The 19,045-nt window shown below is 44.5% G+C and overlaps 1 protein-coding gene across 4 annotated transcripts in view; it reads left to right on the forward strand.

Moving 5' to 3' along the window:
• Positions 1 to 17,288, forward strand: part of FHIP1A (FHF complex subunit HOOK interacting protein 1A) — a 251,136-nt gene extending 233,848 nt beyond the window's left edge. For all 4 annotated transcript variants that reach the window (XM_054484895.1, XM_054484894.2, XM_063664193.1 and 1 more), the window contains 5 exons: positions 237 to 427; positions 3,133 to 4,269; positions 9,928 to 10,106; positions 10,456 to 10,594; positions 16,168 to 17,288. In XM_054484895.1, the coding sequence (XP_054340870.1) occupies positions 237 to 427; positions 3,133 to 4,269; positions 9,928 to 10,106; positions 10,456 to 10,594; positions 16,168 to 16,421 (1,900 nt within the window). In that variant the 3' untranslated portion in view covers positions 16,422 to 17,288. The remainder of the gene's footprint in view (positions 1 to 236; positions 428 to 3,132; positions 4,270 to 9,927; positions 10,107 to 10,455; positions 10,595 to 16,167) is intronic.
• The last annotated feature ends 1,757 nt before the right edge of the window (positions 17,289 to 19,045 follow it).

Here is a 19,045-nt window from a genome sequence, read left to right on the forward strand (position 1 = left end):
TGAAGAAGTTCCTGGAGACTGAATTATAAAGACCATTAAGTGCTTTGCAAAGAGATTGTTCTTTCAGAAGAAATTAATCTAGGGAGTGAACCCTGGTGGCTGGTAAGATGATCAGTTGAGAGCTGGGAGAGGATGAGTCTGCCCCTGGCCACAAGGAGTCCCTGTTATGGTTTAGTTAGTCCCAGTAATGGTTCAAGACATTGCAGAGACCAAACGCTGGTTCTTTGTCATTCTAGGTATCTGATCCCCTGCAATCACATGATGCTGAGTCAGAGGTGGGCTGTGAAGGAGAGAGACTGTTACTCCGTTTCTGCGGCCAAGCTGCTTGCCTTGACTCCTGTCTGCTGCTCCAGTGGGATCACTCTGACGCTGGGGAACCAAGAGAGGGATTATATTCTCTGGTCAAAGTGTATGCATGACACTTCAGGTAGGAACTCGCTAGTGATGATCTTTAAACAAAAGGATGCCAATTCCATCTCGCCTTGGGATATGTGTCCCTTTGGGTAGACAGGGAATTATGTGGTGGGTCCCATTTCTCTTATGAATGACTAGTTAGGATCCTTTTCTGCTTTGTAAGGAGTTATGGACACGTTGTAATCAGTGTCATTGACGTGCCCAGATGTTATGTAGTGTTGCCAGATCTTTATTTTACATGGACTTTCTAGTGGGATCCTCAGACTCAAAATGTGAAAACGTGTGCTAGCACGTCTTCGGAAACAAGACAGGGGTGAGAGGTGTGGAGATGGCTATTGCTGAGACAGAATCAGCCCTTATTTTAATTTCTAAAATGAGCCACTTATAGAAATCTATCATAAGGATTTACATATTATTATATATCACTATAAAACTCGAAATTTGTGATATGACAGCAAAATTGCATGCATTTGATTGACCAAATGAGGAAGGCTGCCATAAATACTTTACAGGGATTATGATACTCGGTGCTATTTGCCAGCTGCAGTTCACCTCATACAAGCAAAACTGAAGTGGCCATCTCTGTCAACCTTGGCCCTCTGGCAGGCAGCTGGAGCAAGGGGGCATTTGTGTGCCTTTGATGGTCATATGGCTGTTTCAGTTCAGGGACATTCTGTATGTCCTGTGACCACTAGGAAATGCCCAGTCCTGGTGTCGAGTCAAGTGTTTCCAGTTTGTATTCTGATATCCACCCCAACAATGTCATTCTGTCCACCCAGCTATAATTTTCTTAAAGTGTATTTAAAAGCTGGGTTACTTGACTAAGAAAATGTCAGTATGTTTGATATTAATGTAATTTGTAGAAATTAAGGTTGTCTTACGGATTCTTGGTCTTTATATAAAGATGCATGGAAATCAGCAATTTATGTAATTTAATTGTATTTTCCTATTAGGCAAATTAGTATGGCTATCTTATATTTTCATACCTAAAAGTTATTTTTTAAAACATATTTAAAAATTGATGTCTTTCTAAATTTACTATGAAAGTTTTTTCAAGAATGATTCTGTGGCTAACCTTGCTTCAGAATTCAAAATTCAAGTTAAACCTATGATTCTCCATAACTTGCCAACTTCTTTCCCTGTGTGATCACTTTTAATGCTTTGAAGAAGGTAGTATTCCCATTTTACAGATGAATAAACAAACTCAGAGAGAGGAATTGACTTATTCATGGTTATGCAGCTAAGTAGGTTCTCTGGTTCCAGATTCCATGTTCTTTCCACTCTCCTGCCTCTGGGGTTGCCTTACAGCAGCTAAATGCCCTAATGGATGGGTGGTGACATAGCTAGCTAGCTAGCCAGAGTAATCACTGTCCAGGGGTAAATAATTTGCCTAAGAAAGTAGCAGAGCCAAGACTTAGGTTCTGCATCTTGGTTCTATGTCTTGGTTCTACTACTTTCTTGGGCAAATTACTTAAGTTTTCTAAACTTTTTTTCTTATCTGTAAAATAGTACCTACTTCAAAGGGTTATTCTCAGGAAAGCAAGTGAAGACATGTAAAGCTCTTAGAAGACTGCCTGGCATGTAGTAAGTGTGCAATAAATACTGCTAGTAGTAGTATTTGATGTCTTTTTACATAACATAGATAAGAGATAAACACTAACGTTTTAGCTTAGCAGTAGAGCTATAAAATATGAATTATGTCTACCCTAATGCCCTGGAAATGGGTATCCTTAAAGGCTCAATTCTGACCCAGTCTGGTAGAGATTTAGAGCATGAAGAGACGTGAGGCTTGCAAAGATGTGGCACTGAAGTAAGAACGGAGGTTGGTGTGAAATTGCCTGTGCTTGAACTGTGGCTCTTCCACAATTTTGGTTGGGTGTTCTTTCATCTCTAAGCCTCAATTTCTTTATCTGAAAATGGAGAAAATAATATCTACCATATAGAATCATTGGGAGAATTAACTTAGATAGCATTGATAAAGCACCTGCAGCCTACTAGATGTTTAAGAAATGGTAGACTATATATTTTTCCCTCAGTCTTTTTCTTTTGAGGGAAAATGTAAACTCATAGGAAGATATTTTCGCAGCTATTTGAGTAGTGAAGTTGGAACTTTTAACATCAGAGGCAGTCATGGTAACATAAGCAGCATTCTTAGGTTAAAATGACTTTTGTAGTGAATATGATTTTACTCTAAGAGACCATTTGATAATATCAACATCCCTGATAGTCCCCAGGAAGACAGAAGGAGTTAATAGGCTTTTCTAAAAACCCAGGATTTTTCTACAAAAAGTCTGGTTCTCAAATTCATGGATTACCAGCCTTCTGCTTTAGATTCAAAGTAAAAAACTTTAAGGTTATTACTCTGTGGCAGGTACTATATCAGGTATATTACCTAATTTAATCCTCTCAACAACCTGAGAGATTGCGATCATCAGCTCTTCTTTCTCTAATGACTCGTACCAGATAATAGATTTCCATTGGCTATAGCCACTATCTGACTGGCTATATTGGTTTTCTATCTCTGTGAGGGTAGAGTTTGTATTATTAATCTTTCCTTCTTACAATCTAACCATATTATTCAGAGGTCATTTTAATCAGACATAATTAGACCCAAAGTAGCTGGCAAGACACAGTCTTAGCCCGAATGGGTCACAACCCCATCCACTACCTTTGTCCCCACACCTCCCTTGTTCTAACCGGCCTCTGCCTCCTGTGCAGGGCCTGTGGAGCGGCCATTCCCCGAAGCGTTCTCCCAGTCAGCCTGCATTGTGGAGTATGGGAAAGCCCTGGACATCAGCTACCTGCAGTACCTGTGGGAGGCCCACACCAACATCCTCCGCTGCATGAGGGACTGCCGTGTCTGGTCCGCCCTGTATGATGGCGATTCCCCCGACCCTGAGACGTTTCTCCAGAGTCTGACGGAGGAGGGCAGTGTGACCTCAGCCTGCCCTGTGTTCCGGCTCCCGCAACAACTCCCCAGGAAGACGGGACCTCAGCTGGCTCCCAGAAAGGACAAGAGCCAGACAGAGCTGGAATGGGATGACAGCTATGACACTGGAATCTCCTCAGGGGCTGACGTGGGCTCCCCAGGGCCTTATGATGATCTGGAGGTTTCAGGCCCCCCGGCACCCATCGATCCCCCCAAACACATCCAGGAGATGAAGAAGAATGCCCTCCTGCTCTTCAAAGGGTCCTACATAGAAGAGTCGGATTTTCAGGATGATGTGATGGTGTACAGGCTGTGTGCTGAGAAGGACTCCGAGGACGTGAAGGATTCTCAGGAGGAAGCTGCTAGGCCACCAGCTGAAGCCCAGGCTGAAGTTCAGAGTGTCCCCATCAACAACGGCCCCCTCCTCAGCACCCAGCCAGAGATGGATTCAGAGGAGGAGTGCAATAGGGACAATTCAGACCTGTTTCACAGTAAGCCCAAGGAGCCAAAGCAAGAGAGGGAACCTGAAGCAGCCCCAGAATCCAACTCAGAGTTAGCATCCCCTGCCCCTGAGGCAGAGCACAGCTCTAACCTGATGGCCGCCCACCCAGAGAGCGAGGATCTCATTGCCCAGTATGACCAAATCATTAAAGAGCTGGATTCCGGTGCCGAGGGCTTGATGGAACAGAATTACCCCACACCTGATCCCTTGCTTCTCACTAAGGAGGAAGAAGGGAAGGAAGAAGAGAGCAAAGGAGAAAAGGAGGAGGAGGGGGAGAAGGAGCTAGAAGATGAGGAGGATGACTTTGATTCTTTTATAGTGGAGATGCCTGCTGTAGAGACTGTGCCTTCCCCCTTTGTGGGGAGAGATGAGGCTGCCTTTGCCAGTCACCATCCCGTGAGGACTCAAAGCACCCCATTCACAGGTGACCATCTTAAATTGCTTTGTGGTTTCTGCTTTTGAAAGTACTTGTATGTATTGGAACAGGAAAGGAAGGTAGGAAAAGGTAAGGGATATTATCAGTTTGTCTAATAGAGGGCTGCAAATATTTTTGTAAAGACCAAAGAGGGGTGGCTTTATTTTTATTTTGCCATTCTTGCAATGATTATCTTATTTATTTCTCAAGCTAGAGGTTAGATTTTATTACTTAGTAACTTCTTTTGATATGTCAGTGTTAAAATAGTAGGGCTGATTAAACCACACAAGAATCCAGACTTCTTATTTAATGACTTCATTTATTCTAGTGTAACTAACTTATTTTTCTCCTTAGCACTTATTTACATTTATTTTTGACAAATGACTGTCTCCCCCAGTAGAATGTATGCTCTGTCAGGGTGCAGCTCTTTCCCTAGCACTAGAAGAGTGAACAGAGCACGGAATAGGTGCTCAGAGTCCTTGTTGGGTGACAGTAGCTGTGCACACATCAGAGGCATTGGGGTTAGCTGTGCCTTTGCCTGGGAGCTCATTTCAGAGAATCACAAAATCTTTATCCAAAAATAAGTGGAGTGGATCCACATCAACTAATAGCTCTTTGAAAAAGTGGGTGTGTTCAATGATACACCACCAGCCATAAGTAGAAATCTTGCAAGAGGTAAAGGGATAGGATAGGATTTAAAGATAGGCAGATTAGGGTGAGGAATTATGATAGAAAACATCATTAACTATTAGCCAACAAAATCTGCATTTGCAAATCATGGTGCAGAGGGAATCGCCATAGATGAGAGGGCTCACTAAGCTCAGGGAAGGCCAGGGTGGGACCACTGGATGGTGTTCAGGTAGCAAGGAGAGGGGCTGGAAGATAGTAGCAATGGAGGGTGACAGTGGCCTTGGAGCCAGGCCAGGGATTGAGTCCTGGCTCTAGCATTTCACAGCATGTGGCCTTAGCATCCCAGGCCCTCCATTTGCTCCTGTGAGGACTGAATGAGATACTGGGAGGTCATCATACATTTTATGGCAGGTAGCACCCAGGAGAAGCCTGGTGAGGAGGGACTGTGCTCCTACCTCTTGGAGTAACCCAAAATAGATGAAAACAGATTGCCTTCTGGTCCAGTCAGCCAAGTAGGCTTATGTGATTTCAAGGAGCTCTTCCAGCCTCCTCCTCCAATATTTATTCATCTATTTACTGATGCCTGAAGATTTGTATATACAGGAAGAAAGCTTTTAATTCCACAATTAGAGGCTTGCGGTTCTAGTTGAGATAACGTTTCAGTGTGAATGAGTTTTAATTAAAATTCAATCAGTCAGTCAATCATAAGTAAAATGGATTAGATAATCTCACTTTTCCCAGTTGATAAGGGGGACAGGGAAGGGGGAGCTGGAAGAGTTCACTTGGAGGGAAAAGGGCAGCAGTAACTTAGCATGTCACAGCTTGCCTTCTCGTAGGACATCTGGGCTACCCATGGCCTGAAGATTATTCTTTAGAATGGCAGCTTTCTTACAGAGGAGTTTCATTCCTGGGAAATGTGTAAATAGAAGAAAGAAAGTATAGCTCAGGGCGAGGAAAAAAAAAGCTAATCCAACACCTTATTAAATAACATCAATATTTTACATATAATACACCTGAGAACTGACAAAACATACTGCAAGCTCTTTGATACATACAGGTAATTGTCACTAAAACCTTCGTTTTTCCTCTTTTGAACCTTGTACACAGCTTTAGGAAACATCTCTCTTTCCATGTATGTGTGCTTTATAGTTTCCAAACTTCTGAGTGTGTTCTGTAGCATTAGGCTTAACTACTTCTCTCCAGGGCATCTGATTTCTACTGAAATGAGTTCACTTCCCAGCAAAATCAAAGCATTCCATTTGTCTAATTTTATTTATTCATGTGTTCAGCAATCTTTTATTGATCCCCTGATGTGTTTGGCAGGTTCTATGCTAGGAAATAAGGACACAACATTAAAGGACTTCACAGACTTTCAGAGGAGACCCCAACAAAGAAGTGTACTCTTAGTGGGAAATGCATGATTAGTTGTCATATGCCAAGACCAGTGGGAACCCAGTGAGGGGAGTGGGAATGGCCTCACAGAGGAGGGGTATGGACAGTGCAGGGGAGTCCCCAGGTGAAAGCAGGTGAGAATGATAGTCCAGGCAGAGGAGACAGCAGGAGGAGACTGAAGAGCCTGCCAGCCTGTGGGGTATGACCGCATGGGGCGGGGAGGTGGGAGAGAAGGGCAGAAAGCTTGGTTGGTGCCAGCTTATGGAGAGCCTTTGGGCCAAGCTGAGGAATGGAAACCTTGTGCCCTGGCACTGAAGAAGCCCCTGGAGTTTAAAGTTGAGGAATGATGTGACTGGATCTGAAAAGGCCAGCTTTGGTAAGAGTGTGGGGAGAGCACTGGAGTGGGGAGAGGTTGGTGCCAGGAAAAACAAGTGAGACACCCTTATTGCCATGTCAGAATTCAGAATGTGCCAGTGCTTTTATCTAGTAATTTTGTTTCTAGGAATGTCTTCAGAGCTGTATTCACACTGTGTGCTGAGGTGTACACACAAGGATGTTCATTGCAGCATTGTTTAGAATAGAAAAAGACTGGAACCAACCCAAATGCCCACCAGTAGGAGACTGACTTGCTTGTGCAACACCCTAGCAATCTAATATTTTGTGGTCCTGAGATGAGACAGCTCTGTATGTGTTGACACGAGGTGTGGTCTCCAGGGTGTATTGTCAAAAATACTAGGTCTCTGTCTGTGTCTCTCTCTGTCTCTCTCTCTCTTTCTCTCTCTTTCTCTCTCTCTCTCTCCCCCTCCCTCTCCCTCTCTCTCCTTGGCAGGCAAGATAATGTGTTGGGTAAGAGCACTGGAACAGGTGGTATGAATTAAAATTCTATTATTCACAAGCTGGGTTCACTTAGCATTCTGCCTCCTCTTTAAATGGGGATAAATAATAAATATACTTCCTAGGGTTGTTTTGAATCTTGAGTGAGTTGATACATGAAAAGTGCTTAGCACATTGCCTGGCAGGTAGGATGTTATTAATAAATGTTTTCAGTAATAATTAAATTAAATCTCTATTAACATAGAAATGCTGTTGCTGGAGTCCAGGCCGGAAATGAGACTGACCTTAGGCAGTGGAGCAGGGGAGGTGGAGCCTCAGGTCCACATCAGAGATATGTCCAGGGTAGAATTTGCCGAGGGAGGCACAGAATCGATGGCCGCTCCATTCTTGGACAGGGGAAGTGCAGGAAGAGGGTGCAGGCTCCATGGAGGCAGGGGACAGGGGAGAGCGGTGAGTGGATGACAGGAGAGGCAGTGGAGATAGTCTCAGTGATTGTGAAGAATGTAATACTTTGTGAGGCGGGGAGTCTATCTGTCCTTCTGGGAGATGTGGGAAGAAAATAAAACTGCTGTCCTCCATAAACACCTGCGGCTTCCTGAATTGTGCTAAGCCTTTTGATTTTTAGCTGCTTACCAGATCCCCTTCACACTTTTTGTTAAGCAGGGTTTTTTTTTTTTGTTTTTTTTTTAGTGCTAGAAACTAAGAATAAAGTAGGAATTTGAAAGTTTTAATACATTTTTAATTGCACATGCCCAAGGAGTGATGAGTCATTTCATTAGCAGATGCTAATTACAATGTCAAAGTGGACTCCATTTGTATCATTACAGTCTACTGGCCTTGACCTAATGATATTCCGTCGTTCACATAGGTCAACGATGACATACTCTTCCTCTCCACAGGGCGTGGGATTCAAGCTCATGTGCCCCACCACCTCACCCCTTATAGTCGTGATGTCCTGTGGATGGTCTCCCCTGGTCACTGCATGGTCAGCAGTTTAGAGTTTGTAGGATGGCTAGATGTGGCCAGGCACAGTCTGGGACTGGGGAAGAGAAGTTGAGGGATCATTTTAGGGTCATATGTTTTACAGAAGACTCTGCCCGCCTAAGTATGTCTTAATCCATCTGCTTTTGCTCCATCTGGAAGGAAATAGATGCTAAGCCGGGGACTGCAGGGAGCAGGTGAGAGGAAGCTGAGGACAGCAGCCTTCCCCTCTAGATCTACCTTGAAGGCCGAATTGTGTTGCGATGCATTAAGAGTTACCATTGACATTTCTGGGGTTCTTTATGGGAAAACCATTAGTTGCTTTCAAACTGGGGTCCCTATCCAGAGTTTCCAAATGTGTTTGGCAAGTCTCCCAGTTGTTTGTAAGCATCTCCAAAGAGTCTCTATCTGAAGAGTTCATTGACCTCTTATGTCATGGAAAGTGACCAAAGACCTCTGCCTCCCGTCCCAAGGATGGGGAAATTGAGGCTAAATGCCACACATGAGGGGATGGTGCCTCTTGTGTTGAGATCCCTTAGAGACATCCTTAGTGTTCCCGGAGACAGGGATATTGCAGTTACCCTGTTCCTCCCCTGTGTGGTAAAGGTTTCGGTTTGGTGTTCCCATTCCACACACACAGCTTCTGTTCCTTGCAAAGGGTTTCACTCTTTTATGCTACCAGGGCTTCTGAATGAAGCATCTTGTGATGAAGTATGTTTTTGTTAAACTCGTATTAATGTTGGTGACATCTTCATAAGGCATGGCTTATTTATCAAGGGATGTGTGCTTTCATTATAAACATGCCATGGTTTAGTAGCATCATCAATAGCTCCACCAAGGGAAATGCAAAATTCTCATTGATTGTGTTTAACAGAACACTTTTATGGTAAAAATTCAAAGTATCTTCAAGTAAGTTTATTAATGCCAGGTTTATTTTTGGTTTTCCCTGCCCTCAATGAACTCAAAGCATATTAATTTTCTAGTGACCCAAAGTAGCAGAAACTTCTTTTTGCCTATTTTTTCTTAATGGACCGCTTTTGTATGACTAATTTTTTAACTGCTTTTTTTAAATGACTGCTTTTGTAGTCATACGGATTTTCTTTTTTAAGAAATCTATGACATGCTGAAATGTATCTCCCAAAACTGACACCCTTTTCTCTCTCCTCTGAAAGTTCAGGTGTGGTTACCGAGTTGCCAAGGCTACTAAGGTTATAAGCAGGGGCTCCTCCACCTCTCACCTATTTTTTTTATTGTTCCACATTACGACACTTGACAAAACCAAATTTTTCTCAGTGTGCTTGTTCAGGATAGGCAACCCCTGTTCACAGTGTTGCTATTTGATAAACATAGTTTGCGCATTTTTGGTGTTCTTTACGGAGATTTTTCATTACTAAGACTTTTAATGGCCTCTGGTGCTTACATGAAACCCTTCCGTCCATACAGTCTGTGCATCATGAGATGATGGCTGTCATGTTTTAAGCATTGGCAGCCCCAAGAAATACAGGAATGATGTAGAAAAGCATATTTTAATTTTAAGAAGTTAAATTGTTTTTTTTCCGAGGTCTGTGATAATTTTAATAAGTATCAAAACTGCTCATGGAGTCAAAATGTCAGTAGCCATGCCTATTTTTCTGTTTTCTTTTTGGTGTGGTGGTTTGTTTTCTGTTTTGGTCTCGAGGCAGGAGAAAACGCGGCCGTATTTGCTGTGTCTGGCTTGCACCTGTGGGCCCGTGGTGGTTTGGGAGATATGGCACCGATGGTTCTGCAGTTGTCAGGGAAAGGCATCCCTGTGAGCTCAGCCAGCCCTGAAGCCTTGTGTTCTTCCTGCAGGCCCATTCATCAGCGTAGTCCTGTCAAAGCTGGAGAACATGCTGGAGAACTCTTTACATGTTAATTTGCTGCTTATTGGGATCATTACTCAGCTAGCCAGCTACCCCCAGCCACTCCTGCGCTCCTTTCTGCTCAACACCAACATGGTCTTCCAGCCAAGCGTCCGCTCTCTCTATCAGGTATGTTAGCTGAACCCACATCCACACCTGTTGATTTTGTGGGTGCTAATTTGCAGGGCATCTCTTTCTCTTTATTTTGTTTCTCAAAAATTCCTCTGCTCTAATTCATTTGCTTTCCTTCCCTGTCTTATTAAGCTTACTGTGTAGTTTATTCTAGACAAACTGTAGAGCTTCATTTAGTTTGATGTTTTGACGGTGCCCTACGCAGAACACCCAGGCAGTTAAAAATGAACAAATGTCTAACATCATAATAGTTCCCATAATGAGGGTGGTACCTGCAAGATATATTGATAACTGGGAGTGGAATTTCATGGTGAGGCATTAACATCACTAATGCTGTTTTTGACAGGTCCTTGCATCTGTGAAAAACAAGATTGAACAGTTTGCTTCTGTGGAGAGAGACTTCCCAGGGCTCCTCATTCAAGCCCAGCAATACCTGCTCTTCCGTGTGGACATGTCTGATATGACCCCTGCGGCACTAACCAAAGGTAAGCCAGGTTTCTCCACAGCGCCCCTCCTTAAATTCCTCCTCCATGTCCCTAGCCTACTGGCCTCAGTTCACAGATGCTGCACTGGCTTCTGGATCCTAGAAGCATTCAGAGATATTTTCATTTTTATGCACCAGGGAAGAACCACCTATTAGCGTTCTTAAACCTAAAGAAAGGTCTGCCTTGCTCACACCTGGCCTGTTTCCTCTGTGGAGGGTCTAGAAGGGATTTTGTTTTTTTAACTCAGAGTGGTGCCTGCAAGGAGCTGACGTGTAGGGTATTGTCAGGCTAGAATAAATCACACGGCACACATGGGCCAGAAAGAGGCATTATATGCACTCTCCGAGCCATTTTTTTGGGCAGCCTGTCCTGAGGAGGGCATGTGTTCTCTTTATTATGTTTTCAGAGGCTCTTGGGCCAAAAATAAGTGTGCTTTAGGGCCCTAGGAGGTAAAACAAAAAACAAAACAAAAAAACGGTTTGGACTGGGAGAAGTAAAGTTTATGCTCAGTCTAAAATCTCTGAGAGTGCCCTTTTATGGCCTCTAGAGGAGGTGTTAGGCCAGGGCCCTGGCGGAGTGAGGAGTGGGGGTGGGGACATGGGTCGGTGCTAGTAGGAGCGCTGAGGCCATCTGGGAGCACCACTGCTGCTTTACCTTATTTAAGCTCTGGTTGGACCGATTTGCTGACCATTGTCCCCTGAGCTGTGACTTAGGCCTTGGTAGGAGCAAAGTAGGAATGCCCCATATTGCACTGGCTTTTACTTTTCTACACACAGACCAATCAGGCTTCTTTGTGGCAGATGAACAATGGAGAGAGTAAGGCTCTCAGTCCTGGGCCAAAGGCAAGTGATCAGAAACAAGATTGGCAGTGAGTGGCGAAATGAAACTCAGGGCAATTGTTCCACCTTTCAAAGAAGCTGAAAAGAACCCAGAACTCTGAAGGCCTGATGCTGCCCCTCTGCAGCTATTTGATCTTGGTTGCTTTACCTCACAGGCCCAAGGTCCCTTGACTTTTAAATGAAGGATTTGTTCTCCATCTCTTAGGTGCTTTCTAGCTGAAGCCAGAACTTGGGTTGTGATGAGCCCTTAGGGTACTGCAAGGTAGGGTTTGAAAGAAAGGTAGGCCATGTGCCACTGGTAAAGTGAGGAGTCAGGCTTTGAGAAGAGCAGGCAAAGGCATTCATGGAGGGAAAGAAGCCTGGCATCTCCGTGGGAAGGTAGACTTCGGGTGCCATGTGGCCTCCTTAGACACATGGGTGGTCAGTTTGTGAGCTGTGTTCCTCCTGAACAGGGCGCATGCTGCTGCCACCCACCCTGCGAGAGAAGGTGCACCAATTACCAGTATAATAAACCACTGCAAAAACTCATTGGCTTAACACAAGGCCATTTATGATTGCTTATGAATCTGTGTGGTCATCTGGGTGTTTTGCTGATCTGGGCCAGGCTGATTTTGCCTGGACTCGCTTGTGTGTCTGCCATCAGTGGGTGGCTGGATGTCTAGGATGGCCTCACTCACATCTGTGGCTGTTGGCTGGAGTGATGGAGGTGATGGGGGTGTTTCTCACCATCCAGCAGATTAGCCCAGGCTGGTCCGTGTCACAGTTAATAGGGTTCCAAGAGTGAGAGCAGAAGCATAGAAAATCTTTTGAGGCTCAGACTCAGAGCTCACATAAGGTCCATTCTGCAGCATTCTGTTGGCCAAAGCAAGACAGAGGGCCAGCACAGATTGAAGAATGGAGCAAAAACCCCACCTCTTGATGGGAAGAGCTGCAACAAGTTGTGGGCATTCTGCAGTCTCCTAGACAAGGCCTGGTCTTCATTGTATTTTACAGTTTATAAGGTGCTTTTTCAGGCGGTCAATTTTCATTATCAAACAGCGCTCTGAATAGGGCAAAAAAGGCACTATTAGCTTCATTTTCATTAAGGAAGCCAAAATTAGAGGTCCAGGGTATTCAGCCAGGATCATGAAACTCAAGTGCCTGAGCCCATCTTGGCTAATTCAAGGAGACGAGTGTACACACTGAGCAACCTAGATATACTGAGGTACACTAGATACTCAGTGTACACTGAGCCTTAACCCCTACATTCAGGGAAAGGGTGGGGGTCACTCACACCTTGGGCTTGTCCTGGTTTCAGAATGTCTGGAGGCCATGATTGCAAAATATGTGCCCAGGGAACTTGTTCTCACTGCCTAAGGTTGTCAAATTAGTTAGCTGGGTTCCATGCTCCTTAAGTAAGGTCTGTGACACTCCAGGGCTCTGACCTGTAAGAATCTTCTCTCTGGATATAACATTTTTCTTTTACTTGAGTTTTTTTAGATTAACTTTCTAACTTTTCCAGGTTAGCCAAGTCATACTCTTCCCCCACTTAAAGCATCTTTAACTGACAAAATGAGAGTTTCCTGTCCCCTTGTACAAAGCTGACTTCTGAAGCATTTACTGTGACGTGATTTCCTGTAAATGAGTCAAATCTGGGAGGCCTGTTCTCACTGGGATACAGAGCAATTTGCAATGAAGAATTATGGTAATGGGCCAAATATTTGGGTTTCCAAGTGTCTGTGTGCTCTGCCCTTTGCCTAATGCTGCTGCCAGGGAGATGAACACGTAATGTATCTCTCTCCTCACTTCTGAAATCTTCTCAGTATTAGTCTTGAAAACCTTCTGTTGCAGCTTTTCAGACCCAGGGCAACATTTCAGAAGCCATTCCTAATTGACATTTATTTATACTTCCCTCCACCCTGCCTTTTTCTTCAGGTGCTCGTGCATGCTTGTTGGACCCTTTTATGAGGGGCGTAACTCAGGCGTCTGCAGCCAGAGCTGCTCCATCATGCAGGCCCTGCATTCCCTTCACCTCCTGGCAGCCCCGGTGAAAAACGAGCCTCCTCACTAATGCTTCCAACAGCAGTAAAAGTCTGTGTGGCCGCTGCTCCAGAGCAAGCGGACGTCCTGTTCCCAGTTCCACATTATTATTCTTGAGGCTGTTGGTCTCTGAGATTCAGCCACTTGCCATGCCTTTCTCTTTCTACTCAAATACTTTCCAAACCACAGAGTAACACTTCACTGTATTTACTTATATTCAGACCCCTTTTACTGGGCACTGATTCTAGAAGGGAGATCAGGTAGGTAATGTCCCCAGTTTACAGAGATGGAAACAGACATTTTATGATGAGCTGGTGGCCAGGTAGGGACCATAACTCAGGTCTACTTGCTTTTGAATGGAGAATTTGATGGTGCTTGGTGACACACTGAAAGGCCAAGACCCCGGAGGGGAGCCCGGGTCAATGTGCTGCCACCGCTGATGTAATCGTGCTGTGGATCTCCCAGCCAGCCCCTGGTCTCCCTTACTGGGTGTTCTCCTGCCTTCATTAGTGAAGACAGTTCTGATTCTTGGATTCATACTGGGTAAATGAGCCTTAGCAATGACACTTTGTATTCACAGATCAAGCTAGACAAATGAGTCACAAAACCCCTTTTTAGGGGAGAAGAGAATGAACGAATTTGGAAGAGAATGAATGAATTTGAGGGAGAATGGGGGACAGGAATACGAGCAGCTGCAGGGAGAATCAGGAGTAGGGAAGACTGATGAGATCAGTTCCTTCACTCATTTATTCAGCAATGTTTATTAGCTTCTATGAATACAGAAGTGTGTTAGGGGTTGCTAAAGACATGTTATCAGATAGGGCTCAGCCCTGAGAAAGGTTGGGGTCTAGTAGAGGTGATAAAACATAAACAATGTGAGGCTGAAGGGCAATGCAGGCCTTAGTTGGTCAATAACATGGAGAGGAGGCTAGAATGAGACTGTTTGGGTAGAGGGCAGAGGAAGGCATAAAGACTATAGCAATGACTTACGGGGGCAGGAAACTGGAAATTCATTGTGAAGTTGGTGGCAACTGTACTGATGAGGATGATGTGGTAGCTGACACCCATTCAGAGGTCCCTGTGTACTTTATACCTATTAACTCATTAATCCTTATAACAACTCTATGAATAGCTTTTGACAGGTGAGGAAATACAAGTACAGAGAGGTAAAGCAACTTGCCTGAGGTCAGCCAGCGAGTGGCAGACTCTGTGGTCTTAACCGCTGTGCTAATAATGCCTCTAAGGCTAGTAAGATTTGGGTGAGCAGAGAATGGGGCAGGGAATTCCAGGTGGAGGAACAAGCATGAACAGTGCAGGTCTTGGTCTGGGAGTAGGTCCACGGTGTCCCAGTCCCCACTGGAATGCAGGCCAGCTTCCTTTGTGAGCTTTGCTGGGCACTTCAGAGAGTGACAGGGCCTGAGCTAGGGTTGGGGATGAGAAGGTGTGCTCTCCAAGGTTGACATGTACCTCAGTGACATCAACACTTTTGTGCTTACTCTGTTGCCGGGGCATGAATTTCTGCTGAAAGGTAGCAGAAGACAGATTCTCAGCAACTTTTCCAGTTCTTTATGGCATTAAAGCTGTGATAAGCCTTAATCTAAAAGGATATTTAAAGCAGTCAAGTGGAAGTTTTTTTTTTTTTAACACTAAAGACTATAGTAGTGAGATGTGGAAAGTACTATAAATGTCAAGAATTTTTAGTACTGTAGTTAAGCAACACTCTGAGAAGAGTGTTGAAAAATGGTACTGAATTCTAAGAAGCAGCCAAAATAATGAAGAACTTGAATATAATGATTTATAAGGAGTAATGAGATTGTTTGGGTAGGGGGAAGAGGAAGGCATAAATAATTCCTACAAATATACGAGGGCTGATGATGTTCAGGAATCAAATAGGGAAGTTGAACCATTTCAATTACTAAAAATTGATTTGATAGGAAAATGCAGATCACTTGGATATGTTAAAATTTGAACTCATCTTAAGTCTATGTTATTGAAATTGAGATGGGAACCCTCCTTCAATGTAGGCTTCTAAGCCATTTGCTGCTACTAATTCCCCATGGTTGCAGGAAGTTCTTAGTCTGGTCTTACCAGCACCCAACTTCCCTTCCATTATTTCTGCTGATCTCAAGGAATCTTCCGCTCTCCTTTTATGTAAAACATTGGAGGTCCTGGCCAGAAGAAGACTTGAGGTCACCGGGGAGCCTGAGAGGCTGGAGCACCCGCTGCAGAGGGCTTGGAGTGACCCATTTCACCCAGCCTCCCTGCTGGAGCTATGCTGTGCTGTCAGGGCTTCACTGGCAAAGGGAGAACAGTCATCCCAGCATGGGAGGCTGGCAGAGCAGGCAAGACTACTCATCGCCCCTTAATAAGCCAACGACAGGAGATGCCTTTGTCAGTTTCCCCCATTTCCACATTCTGGCATGGAGGATTCTTGACAAACCTATATTCTTGCCATGATTTCTGCATGAAGCTCCTTAGAAGGAATTTTGGGTGAAAGTCTCATATCACATGCTATATGGTGGAGGATATCTGTTGGGCAAATATGTGTGTCATGGAGTGCACAAGGGCTGCATCTTCAGGATTTAGTCCGTTGTAGGAACTGCACTCATAACTAGATACTCTCCAGCAACTCTGCCCCCAAACACATGCTCCACTGAAGAGGGTGGATGGGAAGGCTATGGAGGGACGCCATGATGGTCTTCTTTCTGCTTTCAGATCCCATTCAGGAGGCTTCCAGGACAGGAAGTGGCAAGAACCTTTTGGATGGACCTCCAAGAGTGCTTCAGCCCTTCCTGACCCACAGAACCAAGGTGGCTGAGGTACCCCCCAACCTGCCCTTGCCGGTGAGGAACCCCATGCTGGCTGCTGCCCTCTTCCCAGAGTTCCTGAAGGAGCTGGCGGCCTTGGCCCAGGAACACTCCATTCTGTGCTACAAGATCTTGGGTGACTTTGAGGACTCCTGCTGTTAGTTTTTTTGTTTTTTTTTTTAAATAGAGGTTCTTGTTTTGTAAGGTTTTAGTGTCTTGACTGAATGTTAAATGCAAAGCTGCTTACAAAGATTTCTACTTTAATATTTCCTGACAATACTTGATTTGTGGGGAGGGGAATTTTCTGTATCTTTCCTCTCTCTCTCTAGCCGGGCCTTTCCACCTTATGTTATATATAGAATGTAAGTCTCATAAGCTGGTTGCTCCCTTGGCAGTTTTCTTTGCTCTGTTTTTCCTCCTTATATTTTTTTGGTTGTCATTCTCCTATCCCTTTGAGTTACTCATCTTCCAGCTCAAATCACACCAAGCAAATATTGGGGTTCAGTGATGTCTGGAAGTGCCCCATGACAGAATTCCAGCTGTTCAGCAGCACAGGAAGATTGTACACCTGCAACTGTGTGAATGGTCCTGTTGCCTCCTGCATTTTGGCCTCTGTTCTATAAAGGAAGAGTAAAGATGGAGCTCCTCCTGCCTCCATCACGAAAGCACATATCATCTGTCCCTTTGGATTTTACTTCCAGGACGTGTGTCGTCTCCAGCGTGTGTTGCCTTATGGTGCCAGCAGAGCCTCAGCTATCTGCCTGGGAAGTCGGATGTCCTTGGAGATAATTTGGAATGCAGATAATTTTTCTTATTTCTTGAGAGCTTAATCAGCATGACACTACCTAAACACTGAAGATGGCCTTATATTAGTAAGATTTGCACAAAATTAAGTATACCTATGCAAACTGTTACTTTGGTTTTTAGGAGTTTGATCAGATGAAGTAATGGTATCACATATATATGTAAGAAGACAACCATCATTATTTTTGTAAGTGTTTTATAAAAACAAACTGATTAACTTGTGAAGCCATTTCATAGTGGGTTTTTTCAGGGAGGGTATGCTGGGTGGGATGGAGAGATAAACTAAATGCAGCCTGTAAAAACACTGGTCGTTATTTAAAATTCTATTCCCTTTTGCTAATAAGCTGCACTTTGTAGAGAAACAGGAACTGTACAGCCCACTTCGGGATCTTGGATGTAAATGCAAACAGGTCACCTGGAGCCCTGCGAAGCCAAGTGCCTGCTGGCGACTCACTCTGCATGGAAATGCTGCCTTCCAAGTAATGGGGTTCATTAGAAGGCCCACCGTGCTGTATGAGTGTCCCTCTGCTGCTGTGCAGCCTCCTCCAAGAGGCAGGATTATACTTAGAGCCACAGCCATGTTAGACCATCACCAAGAGGGGAAAACAGAATAATCGTGAGCTGAAAATGAGACCATAAACAACTGATTTTTATGGATATTAAATTCCACTCCCCTCTATTTTGGGCCCAGTTCTGCAGGTGCGAAGCAAGTAACGAGCTTGAGCCTGCCTATTTGGAGGGAAATTGGAAGGCTCGTCTCTCTCTGTTCTTTGTGGGCATCTCTGTGGAGCCCTGAGGGCAGCCACAGGTCTGGTGGTTGTGCCTCAGGAGCACTGGTTTGGTCTTAATCAGGCCCCTCATGCACAGGCAGGGCAGTGGCGGAAGAACCACACCTGCAATGCTGTGGGGCAGTGGAGGCCCTTTTGTGCTTCAGGAATCTTGAAGCAGCTTTCTATTGAGTGAATGAGAAATTGAGAGCTGGCGCCTGTGAAATGACAACAGGAGACCCGGCTTGGGCAGGGTGAGCTGTTAGGAGCCAGCCTTGCTTTCGTGTTTCATAGTCCAAGCAAGACACCAAAGATTCCTACTCACTGTACATTTCTGTTTGTCTTGACAAATGGTTTGCTCAGCTGTGGTGCAGCAGCCAGAAGGGATGAGGCACAGCAGACTGGCCTGCTCCTGGCTTCCTGATGTCTGGTTATATTTGCACAGTCCACAAGTCTCCATTAGAAAAGAAGGTAGCTTAAGATAGAGAAAGAGGAACAGTTGAAGATGGAAGTTCGGCTGTAATTTATTATACTCTTAAGTTTGTTTTTGCACAAGTATTTATCTTCTTGTTTGGACTTACAAAGTCATAAAATGCTAACGCCACATCTGGAAATGGAATTCTTTAGCTTTGTAGTTTGATTTACACCTTTCTCCATTATCTGGTGGTGGTGTTGATTCTTCTTGAATCCATATTTCTGCATTGTAGAATACCATGGTCCCCTTTGTGGAAAGTTTCCTTTAGGAAAAGATTGATTTTGTGCCTCTTACTGTTTTTTTTTCAATAGGTAGTGAAATAAACTTACTTTATTATTTTGTTTTTTTGAGACAGGGTCTTGCGCTGCCTGGGCTAGAGTGGAGTGGTGTGATCACAGCTCATTGTAGCCTCAACCTCCTGGGCTCAAGTGATCCTCCCACCTCAGCCTCCTGAGTAGCTGGGAATATAGGAACATGCCACCACATCCAGCTAACTTTTTGGTACAGTTTGTAGAGATGGGGTTTCACCATGTTGCCCAGGCTGGTCTTAAAGTCCTGGGCTCAAGTGATCGTCCCGTCTTGGCCTCCCGAAGTGCTGGGATTACAGGTGTGAGCCACTGGGCCCAGCCTGAAGTAGACTTACTTTAAATGAGGACAGAGATGACTGGTGTGTGCAGTGACAGGCAGGAGAATGTAACTTCCCACGCTCGGGTGCTGGCAGCAAACTCACACGATAATGC

Source organism: Pongo pygmaeus, chromosome 3, assembly GCF_028885625.2.
Source record: "Pongo pygmaeus isolate AG05252 chromosome 3, NHGRI_mPonPyg2-v2.0_pri, whole genome shotgun sequence".
Classification (NCBI taxonomy): Eukaryota; Metazoa; Chordata; class Mammalia; order Primates; family Hominidae; genus Pongo; species Pongo pygmaeus.